The sequence below is a fragment of the Ipomoea nil genome, unplaced genomic scaffold (assembly GCF_001879475.1).
Source record: "Ipomoea nil cultivar Tokyo-kokei standard unplaced genomic scaffold, Asagao_1.1 scaffold0380, whole genome shotgun sequence".
Lineage (NCBI taxonomy): Eukaryota > Viridiplantae > Streptophyta > Magnoliopsida > Solanales > Convolvulaceae > Ipomoea > Ipomoea nil.
In genome coordinates this window covers 243362-255616 of record NW_017616808.1, presented here as the reverse complement: position 1 = coordinate 255616, position 12255 = coordinate 243362, and the positions used below count along the sequence as shown (strand labels likewise).

The 12255-nt window shown below is 31.6% G+C and overlaps 1 protein-coding gene across 1 annotated transcript; it reads left to right on the top strand.

Annotated features, from left to right (window-relative positions):
• The first annotated feature begins 9837 nt into the window (after positions 1 to 9837).
• On the top strand, positions 9838 to 10856 carry LOC109171728 (probable calcium-binding protein CML41). Its single transcript, XM_019320784.1, is given in 2 exon segments — positions 9838 to 10377; positions 10380 to 10856. Coding segments are annotated over 2 exon segments (579 nt in total). The 5' UTR covers positions 9838 to 10005; the 3' UTR covers positions 10587 to 10856.
• The last annotated feature ends 1399 nt before the right edge of the window (positions 10857 to 12255 follow it).

Sequence of the window (12255 nt, the reverse complement as noted above, 5' to 3'; positions counted from 1 at the left end):
TTTTTCTCATATGATCCTAATAATATATAGAATTAGAATCATACAAAAACAATGCTTCTTGTAAAAAAATGTGAAATAATCTCATCCATTATGAGTTTATCAAAGGTGAGAAAATAAGAGAAAATGAGAAAAACACAGTGAAAGTTCTGTAATTATTATAAATTTTGGAAAACTATTATATTGTACAAAATTTTAGAGTGCATCAGTTGATATATATATATATATATATATATATATATATATATATATATATGTATGTGTGTGTGTGTGTGTGTGTGTGTGTGTGTGTGTGTGCGCGCGCACGCGCGCGCCCGCACGTGTGCACGCTTAAGTTGGATGTACTGTAACATACCAAGGATGCATTGCGAAACATTACCTAGTGCACGTTCAAAATTTAGAATATTTTTTAAATTGTCATTGTGTTTTCCCCTTATTTTCGAGTTATTAATCATCTTAGATGGATAGAACATATTATTTTGCATTTTTATAAAATGTATTTTATATATATACTTGTTTTGCACGCGCATTGCACGAAAGAGTTAATGCCCAATGTTTATAATTAAATAAATATTTGAAAATATATCAATGCAAGATTATATATGAGAAGTTCATACATAAGTAATTTTTTTTTTTGAAAGCAAACAACAGCTAGCATGTATTAACTCAAAAGAGCAAGAACAAAGTCAGGTGGGACGGAGTCCCAGTACATAAAACTAGCCTGGTCAGAGGCTTGCGAAGCTAAAGTATGCGCAACCAAATTTAAATGTCTAGGAATCAATAGTAAAGAGCAAGAATTAAACAAAGACATAAAACGTAAACACTCGTCGATCACAATCCCAGCATAGGATCTCGGCTTAGCAGCCGTAGTGGTAACAAAACGGTGCAGAACCGAGCAATCAGTGTGTATAGTTACCTCGGCAATCCCACGATTTCTAAGCCACGAGAGGGGTTCCTTACAAGCCAACGACTCAGCCGTTAGGGGATTTGCGCAGCCATTACAAAGCTCCAATTCTCCAATTCTCTTTCTCACACCATTACAAACCAAAGTATGGGCAGCCATAATACTCCTCCAACAATAGCTAGGGTTATTCCCCAGAGTTACATCAGTAAAAGAAGATTTAGGGAAGTACCTTGCCTTATACACATGGGCAGCCAATGACTCAGGTTTCGTGAGAAAACGCCAAGCCTGCTTACCTAGCATAGCCAAATTAAATGCCCTGATATCCTTGAAACCCAAACCCCCGACAGATTTCGGTTTGCACAAACGGTCCCAAGCCATCCAGTGAATTATTGTCTCAAGCAGGTAAAGAGATTCTTCTCAAGATTGTGGCGCAGGCTATGCCTACGTTTACCATGAGTGTCTTTTTACTTACTGACTCTTTATGTGGGCTAAGGGTGGCATACATAAGTAATTTAATGTCGAATTTGTTTATTTAAATATGAATACAATATAATATAGGAGATTCATTATAATTGTTACTACTTTTTTTAAATAGTAACCAAGTATTTTTGTTCAAAGGGTTCTAATATATTTAATGAATGCACATATATACAAGATTAATGAATGAATCAACGGTACCAGTCATTTAGGTATTTTGTTCAGTGTTCATTTAGTTCAACCATTATTGTTTAAATTATTATGGATAAAGAAATTCATAATTTAACGAATTTAGATGTAGTAAAAATTTTAATTATAATGTAACCCAAAGATAATATTGGACGATTGGTAAATATAATGTAACCCATTGATCAAAATGTTAAAGAAAGTGTTTGGTTATTCAACAGTTTGAAGCAACAATTTGTTTCAAACCACTGAAAATACAAACATTGCAATTTACAATATTTTCACTTAGCGTTTTTGAGAATGATTTTTCCAAAACACCTCGAATGATTTCCCCAAAACACCTCTATATATTATTAAAAAAAAAAAAAAAAAAACGTGCTAACCGCTAATTGCCAAACAAGGACAACAGATGATTTTTACCAACCGTTGATATAATTTGCTAGTCAAATCTGCTAACGCTAACCGTTTTCATACTCTCTTTGTCAACAAATACCTCAAGCAACTTGGTGCCATTGGACCACAAGGTCCTTGGCACCTCAAGTAGTTAATATGATTAGCTTTATTAATTATATTTTTTTTTTTTGATTTTTTCATGGTATTAATAAAATAGTTGGTAAATAAATATATAGCATAATTTTGTATTATAACTTTGATATTTAATTAAAAAATAATGCACGAAAAAGATAATAAACAATGTAATGAATATAATCAATTGATGAATTTGAATGTAAAGAATTTTTATATTGGAGAAAAATAAAGACAATATAACTAATGAAATTATTTCTCTTAATTAATTTATTGATAATGAATATTTTTTTTTGAATAAAGACATAATGTAGCGAATATAATCAATTGATGAATTTGAATGTAAAGAATTTTTATATTGGAGAAAAATAAAGACAATATAACTAATGAAATTATTTCTCTTATTTAATTTATTGATAATGAATAATTTTTTTTTGAATAAAGGCATTATAGACACATAATTCTAAATAAAAAGAAATGCATATGTATTATTTTTTTGGTGTAGCTACTAAATTATTATTTTAATTTAATAAAAGTAAAATAGAGTACTAATTATGTCAACTTTGATTGAAATGTGGTTCCAACCTAAGACCTTTCTTATTAAAACCAATGAGTAAGTTAAGGGTGAACTAACAGAAATTAACGGGAAAGTTAACGGATAATCATATAATTAATGATAAATTAAAAAATCTCAAGGAAAAATTAAAATCTGATCAATCTGAGGCATTCATTTGATTAAAAAATTTGATCGTCATTTTTTCTACCCATTATAGGCCTAACTCTCTTAAGCTCTTATTAGTGTATATATATATATATATATATATATATATATATATATATATATATATATATATATATATATATATATATATATATATATATAGGGTTGAGTTCAAATGAGGACAGCAATATATAGAGGACTGTGAGGACAAATAATGGGCACACAATAAATTAATACCAGGCACACAACTTAATACATAATGGCACACAAGAATAAATGTAAACATCAGGTTTCGAACTCAGACTCTATAAATTTGCAAATCTAGCACGCAACATACAAACTGTGGCACACGACTACATTCGGCCATGCACACCAGGGCCGTATTTTAAATTTGTGTGGCCCTTTTCTATTAAATAAATGTGGCCCTACCAAAATCACAAATTTTAAAATTAATGTATGCAAGTTTCGAACCTTTGACCTCCAAGTTAAAATACAATAAATACACATTCTTACCATCTCTTCATTAAACCTTTTAAATTTAATTGAAAACTTTTAATGATTATTTCTAAACTAGCTAGGTAAAAATTAAATATTGGATCTCTAAAATTTGGGGCCCCTCTAAAATTGGGGGCCCTGTGCGGTAGCCCAGCTTGCACAGACTAAAATCCGGCCCTGATGCACACAACATACCGGCTAATGACACACACTACATCTGTCCTCACAGTCCTCTATAATATACTTGTCCTCATTTGAATACACATCTATATATATATATATATATATATATATATATATATATATATATATATATATATATATATATATATATATATATATATATATATATATATATAGACAAATTATTGTTCTACTCAGATAGACAAATTATATTAGTCATTCCTTTTTGCATTGGAGTCTGTTTTCACATGAACTCTCCTCGTTCTCACATGATCTCTACCTTAAATAGATTGTGTTTATTTTTATTTTTTTTATGTTTGTTTCTTAATATATTATGATTTATTAGTTTAGTTCCTATAAGTTGTGTGCAAGATATATTGTTGGTGTGTGTGATTTTGGTCAAATCGTATGCACATTTGTTATGTTGTGTTTCAATGGAAATCAGATGTAGCTAGAACACTCTTATAAAATACCTAGCTATGAATTTTTTTCACTACAAGAGTATGTAAACATTGTAGGGGAATTTCTTGATTTGACTAGCCTTAGGATTTTACACCGAGCGAGTGGTAGGGATGTAAGGATTGGTCTTTGGATTGCCTTAGGGTGTCTTTGGTTCAAATATTAAAATTAGAATGGAATTGTGAATCAAATATTTGGTAATGGTAATAATAATGAGTTTATTAAGTACATTATTTTAACTCATAAAATACATATTCTAACTCAAAAAATATATTATCATACCCTAAAAATTTCATTATTTCAACACATAAAGTACATTATACATTATTCTAACTCATAAAATATATTATTGTAACACAAAGTACATTATTCTAACTCATAAAATACATTATCTTATTCCATAAATTTCTTTATTCTAACACATAAAATACATTATTAACATATAAAGTGCATTATTCTAACTTCGCGCATATCTTCCATTTTTACCTTCAAAAAAAGTACATTATTCTAACTCATAAAATACATTATCTTACTCTAAAATGTTCATTATTCTAACATCACGTAAAGCAATAAATTTTTTTAACATCAAAATAACGCTGTTTTGAACCGTAATCCACACAACGGTGTGGACCACGGTCCACGTAATAATTTGCCTTCCACGACTATCTTTACCAAAAGAAAGGTAAAAAAATTAAAGCAATAAGCATAAAGAAGAGGACACACAACACGTACACAACACATCACGCAGGGTATCCGATGGGCGATGGGGTAAATTCCTGGAAACTCAGCACGCACCATGAATAATATCACAACTAACAACTGCCTCAAATGTTGTTTGAATTGAGACACACAAAATGTAATATAATGAATGTGGTGTCAGTTTTCACAAAATTGTCATGATTAATTACAAGAATTAAAACACATATTGAATTGCCCATCCATTATCAATTTGAGTGGACTTTAACCTATAAATTTTAAAATGATGTTATTTTTCTTTCCTAAAGTCTCATCATATTTTTTTACATTCTGATGTGACAATAGAAATCTTTAAATTCATTAGTTATCTAATAATTATTGGCCAATTCTATCACTAATTAAAAAATAAATAAATTAATTAAATAAAAAAAAAAAAAAAAACAATCAACACATAAGAAAGTGAATATTATGAGAGTAATATAATATCACTTTTAATGTCAGATGTTAGAAGTAGGGGTGAGCGTTTTGAGATTCAGTTTGTTTTTTTTTTTCGATTTTGGTTTCAGTTTCGGTATTTTAAAAAAATGATACCATTCGATTTAACATTATAGTTCGGTTCGGTTTGAAAATGTTTAATTTCAGTTTGAACTTTTACCAATGCACAAAAGCATCTATATACATGCACAAAAGCCCTCATCCGGTGAGGACCTGCAGGCGAACTTGTACGTAAATGCACAAAAGCATCTACATAAATGCATACAATCTCATATTCCAAAGTGCACAATGCACACAATCTTCCCTGTAATAGTTTGTGTGCATTTATGTTGGTTTGTATGTTTTCACGGGAAGAGGAGTTCTCATTTGAGGAGCGTTATGCTGTGCAACCGTGTGCATCATGCATAGTGCACACGGTTGCAAAAATGGCGTCGTTTTGACGTCCGACTTAAAAAAAAAAAAAAAAAAATCAGAATTGCATAACTACACACATCCATAACTTCATAACTATACATCCAGAATTGCCTAACTACACATCTATAACTTCATAACTATAAATCCAGAATTGCATAACTACATATCCATAACTTCATAACTATATATTCATAATTACATGCATAACTACACATCCATAACTTCATAACTATACATTCAGAATTACATGCATAACTATACATCCATAACTTCATAACTATATATTTAGAATGTGAAATTATAACTTCATAACTATACATTTAGAATTGCATGCATAATTACACATCCATAACTTCATAACTATAAATCCAGAATTGCATAACTACACATCCATAATTTCATGACTATAAATCAAGAATGTGAAATTATAAAATTATGAACATATGTTTACGTAACTAACGGTAATCAAAAATGATTTTTTTTTATTTAAGTAAAACGACGTCGTTTTTGCATCCGTGTGCACCATGCATGATGCACACGGATGCACAACATAATTTGCCTTTATTTGATCATTAATATATATATATATATAATGCATTTTGTTATTTATTTATTTTGATTACAATTCTTATTTACTACCGTAAATTCATTAACATTATCAAATATTTGATTCCAATTACTATTTCAATTATTCCAATGTTTGAACACCCCTTAGTTTGAGAACAAATATTTTTACCAAATATAAGATACATAATATGATGGAACAAATAATGGGTTATAGTCGCTTAATCGACAATTGGCTCGTGACGGTGGGTAGGGGTTGGACTTATGTATATACGGAGTAATTAATTTTCTTAGATGTTCATTTTATTACACACTCTCTCATATAATTTTGGTATAGATATATATTTAAAGTTGTGAAATCATGTTAACCGTGTGTAAACTTGTACAATTCATAAGTATTTAACGATCGAATATCAATGTCTACACTTGTACAATTCATAAGTATTTAACGATCGAATATCAATGTCATCCTGCAAGTCGTGCATAAACTTATGTTGGAATCGTTGGTAGAAAAATCAATAATAATCAAAAGAAATATGATTATTATTTTCTGAAAAACAAGAGAAGGTAAGATGGAGGATTTTGGCTCATGTTTAGTGTTGGATTTTTGCAAGAGTCAAGCGATCACTCTTTCCTTAAAACCTTATTTGCCACCTCCAAAAGATGTTAGGAGCGTTGTGGCCTAGGCTTCCTAAGATAAAACTTGCTTTGATTCAATGTTTGAGCATTCAAACAAAGAATCCGGCAAGCAAGACAATGGTTATGAACACAGTAGGCTAAAGAAGGAGTAAAAGCAGAGAGGATTTGAGGCTAAAAAGATGAACTTTCGTGTTCTATATTTCTGTGTGTAAAATCTGCTTCTCACTGCCTCTCTTATATAGGGATGGAGGAGGCAAAAACTTTTAAATTGGCATTTAAAGGCACCCCCACAACTCATGTAACAGCAACCACTAACTTTGAGTTTTAATTCAAAATTAAAATTTGGATTAATTCCAAAGAATTAACTCCGTAACAGATGAATTAAAACTCCAACGGTCACAGAAGGAGCTTCAGTTCAGCCACGAAAAGGCCGAACTTTCGGCCAGCCAAGGCCTCAGGTGGCTGAAACTTGCATGTTTCGGCCAAGGCCTCAGGTGGCCGAAAGTTTCGGCTCATAGCCGAAACCTCTCAGTGGCTCTCCATTGAAAAAATTGGTATCGAAGTTTGGCATAACTTAGCCCGCAACGCAGGTGCCGGCGGCGCACACGAGCTCGGGCTTGGATCAAGCCTTTTTCAATCTCGTCATTCCACTTTTAGTTTATTTATTTATTTATTTTAAACATTCAGTTTGTTCTAACATTATTTTGGCACGACCCTTTTGGTCCTCCGTCAACAAATATGTTTAAATGACATTAAAAATGATGTTATTAACCACTCAAAATCCTCTTTTTTTCTTCTTGATAATAAAATTGTTATCAATACATAAGTCTACTGCAAAATACAAAAAAAAAAAAAAAAAAAAAAAAAAAAAGGCAATTGAAAAAATCACAAGTCTACTTAATGGCAAACCTTAAGTCTAGTGCATAAGTCTACTCCATAAAAATCCACAAGAGTTATGGTTTTGTTACCAAGAAGAAAAAAAAAAAGGATTTTGAGTGGTTAATAACATCATTTTTAATGTCATTTAAACGTATACATTTGTTGATAGATGACTAAAAATGAAATGTCACATATAAATGTAAGACCAAAAGAGGAAAGAAAACAAAAACTTAACACTTAGAATTGAATAAACAAAATGTCATTGTATTTAATGCCATCTAAACGATTTTGTTAACGGACGACAAAAAATGATCATGCCACAATAAATTAGCACCAAACTAAAATATTTTGAAAAAAAAATATTAAAAATGAACTGTCATCTATAAAGCTAAAATCAATAATAGAATTAATTCAATTCAGATTGTTGTGACTCATTTTAATCAACTTTAATTTAACCATTCCATTCATAGTTGTATACATTCAAAGTTATTTAAAATGAGTCGCCTAAGCATTTTAATCAAACTCTAATTTCATTTATTATTAGGACATTAATTTAATAACTACGAAGTTTTAATTCGACTCACAATACACTACTGGAAATTATGGAATTTCCGACCACTTAAAAATGATCTTAAATTAAATTGATACCAAAAAGTTCAAAAAGTGGCCGGAAATAGCAACAAAGGTTTTTTCGGATACCAAAAGTGGTCAGAACAAGGCTTTCAACTTGATTTAAGATCAATTTCAGGTGGTCGGAAATTCCATAATTTCCAGTAGTGATAGAAGTTGTTTAACTCTATTAGATTGTAGTATATGTTCATTTATATTTTCTCAAAGTGTTAAGCACAAAAAGTTAACACTGCCTCTGCTGAGGCTCGGTCTCATGACTTTTCATATGGGAGAGTCACTACATGTCATCTAAGCAAAAGGTACTTCGCTGTATCTACTTGATTTACCTAATTTAGTGATATTAAATTAGGTAATAAGACAGGGTTAGTTTGTACATGAAGTGGTGTACTAGAGAAAACAACAAGAAACGAGTGAAAGGTCAATTCTTTGGGACCCTAAGGAAGTTGCAATGCAACTTCCAAATATTCAAAAAGCTGTGAGGTTATCGCTTTACGTCTTCCTCGCAGCTTCATAGAAATTCTCCTTCATAAGGTAATATACTTCGATATTTTAAATGAATAATAATTCAAATATATTTGTCTTAAATAAAATTATTTCGAGATTGTTTAGATATAGCAAAAAGGACAAATGACCTTGTGGTCTAGTGGTTCCAAGTTGCTCCTCCATATGGGAGGTTGTGGATTTGAGCCTCAATGCGATATGAACAAATATTGCATTATTGTAACAGAGTCAATAATATTCAAAAAAGATATAGGAAAAAGGATGTTATATATTTTATTATTTATTTATATATATACTTTTTATATTTATTTTATTGTTTAAATATTAATAATTTTCATACACCATCCACTTTTTTTAAAAGAAACACAAACAAACATTAAATTAGACAATATCACTATGCTAAAAGTTAACTTAGCAAGAGTAAGCTCTGCAGTTAGGGCTAGCTATGGGATGGATGAATTGTTGGGTGGAGGCCTGAAAGTCTTTGGGTTAAGACTAACGTGACACTCTACTTTTTGAAAATGTGGCACTGGCTCATCTGTATGTATAAGAAAATAAATTTACACTTTTACTACTAAGTACTTCGGGTATAATTTTTGGCGTATGTAATAATAAAGGTTTGATCCTAACACAAACTAACTTTAAAGAATTTTGAAATTTGGGATAGTGTGTTACGAGACTTAATATATAATTTATGATTATATAATTTGGAATAATATTTCTCAGCGGGTCACCCATCCTATGATGGCGGTAAGTCAAGCACGCTTAATTAACACAGTTACTTTTCAGTGGTCACCCATCTTGTAACTGCTGAAGTCTATAAGTCATCAAGCACACTCAACTATCTGGTTGTCATGTATATCCTACTTAAAACCAATGGCGATAAGTGGATGAACATTAACCATTTAACTACATCTGATAAGCCACAGCCTCTTGAATTGAGGAACTGAACTCGGCCAACCAGGCAGATGCCCAACAAATATAAATTACTATAAAATGAATTTTGAATTTTACTTTGTTTATTTGAATAATGGATGCTTTGATCATACTTCAATAATGGAATTCAATATAATCTTCCCAACGGCAAACCCCATGCTTTACTTTTCCTCTATATAAAGTTGAGACAATCCATGAACTTCATGACCACCTAAAATCACAACAACGATCGCGACAACAAATCAATAGTAATACTACGTACGTTGTTAAACTTCTTTCGATCTATCCCATAGATATATCATAAATGGATGCCGTTAAGAGTCTCAAATCATCCAGCGCCCGCATTATTAGTTTGGACATACCAATCCCGCCGATATTTTCAAGGTCTTTTTCAAGTTTAAGCTCGCCAAGAACCCCTACCAAGTCTCCGGCGAACAGCATTAGTCCCCCTCGCCGGAGCTCCAGCGGCAGAGACGGCGAGTTCAGGGAAGTTTTCAAGCGGTTCGATACGGACAACGATGGGAGAATCTCTGCGTACGAGCTAAGAGCCTATTTCGGGTCGGTAGGGGAGCACATGTCGCACGAGGAAGCGGAGGCGGCGATCGGCGCCCTAGACGGCGACGGCGACGGCTTGATTGACTTTCAGGACTTCTTGAAGCTGATGCACGGCGACGGGAGGAGGACGGTGACCTCAAGGCGGCGTTTGAGATGTTCGAGTTCGGGAAAGGCTCCGGCAGGATAACTCCCAAGAGCTTGCAGAAGGTGCTGAATTGGTTAGGGGAACCTAAGTCGTACGAGGAGTGTGTTACCATGATTAAGGTTTATGATATTGATGGCAATGGAGAGCTTGACTTCCATGAATTCCGGCAAATGATGGCTGCTTAACTACATAAAATTATCTACTTTAAATATTGTCTATGAACTAGTCAACTAAACTCGTGCCGGCAGGTATCCTGATTTCTGATCAGCTGGTATGTGTTTAAATCAAGCAGACCAAGTTTGGTTAAATGATAATTATATCATTATTTGTATAGTTTGAAGAAGAATTAAGTATGTAATTATATCATTATTTTTGTGTGTGAGTGTGTTTATATGTGTGTATGGTACTCTAAAATCGGTGTTTAATCTATTTATTTGAAATTTTTATTTTCTTCACCATATTGCGCATTTTTAATTCATCCACCATGAATTATAGGTTATGAGTGAAAATTAATAATAAATAAAATTTTGGTGGGAATAAAATTGTCGAGCAAATTAATGGCCATCATCAAGGAACGAATTTTAATGGAGTCTTAACGTTGATTATGACTATCTTAACCTTTCTCGCTTAATTAAGGAAGGGGTTGGATTGGTTCACAGAAGTGACAGAACTTTATTTTGTGTATTTTCATTCCTTGGACCCCCAAAAAAAAAAAAAAATCATATCCCAACTGTTGTTGAATGAATAGGTTTTTTGTATTGCAAGTTTTCTATGTTTTTAAGTGTACTTAAAGGTCGTAATTTCATGATTTAATTTGGAATATTTGTAAACCATTTGATTTGAAGCAACTATTAATGGATTAAACCCTAATCCGACAATTTATTTTAATTTGGTCGGTAAATGATTTTATAGTTGTCTATATATTTTGATAATCCTTGTTGCGTTTGCGAAAATATATGGTATTTATTTTAGTATTGATTTTTGTTATGTGCTATTAATGGATTAAACCCTAATCCGACAATTTATTTTAATTTGGTCGGTAAATGATTTGATAGTTGTCTATATATTATGGTAATCCTTGTTGCGTTTGTGAAAATATGTGGTATTTATTTTAGTATTGATTTTTGTCATGTGCTATACATGTATGCATGATATTGTTGCCTATCTATTATTCTATTTCCGTACTCCCTCGTTTAAAAAAAAAAAAAATCAAAGTTAGTGCTACCTCTCATCGTCTATAAAAGGGGACCCTAAGCTAAGAGAGAAAATATTGGTGTGATAAAAAGTAAAAACTTTACGTGTAAGTGTTCAAAGAAAACAAGTTGAATCAAACTCTCTAGTTGAAGTGAAATCTCATGGATTTTCAATTCTAACACTCATCAAACCAACAACCATCTTTCTACAGAAAGAAGTTGTAAGATCAACTTGCAATGTGACTTTATGGACGACCCTTAGCTAGGTTTGGTTGGATAGTAAAGAGCAGGATGACTTAGTGACTGGCCCCTATTTGAAGGAGTATATGTATTATTTTGATTGTAGCTACTGATTTATTTAATTTAATTATTAAGAGTAATAGCTAGTGTGGGCTACTTAATTTTCATCCACAACAATGAAATCATTGATTTTTTTAATTTTCATTCGTTGTTGAGACATATTGTTTTAGGAGTTTGTCAATGACAATTGCTACAATTGCTGTCAATAGAGGATGAAGATAAATAATTCAAAATATATGGTTGCAATAGATATTGTTATAATGATATAGTAAAAATTAACTTACAAATTTCTTTAGAAGTTTTCATGCATTGATATATTGATGTGTAAACTTGTTCAATTATATTGGACCCAGTGAGGTAT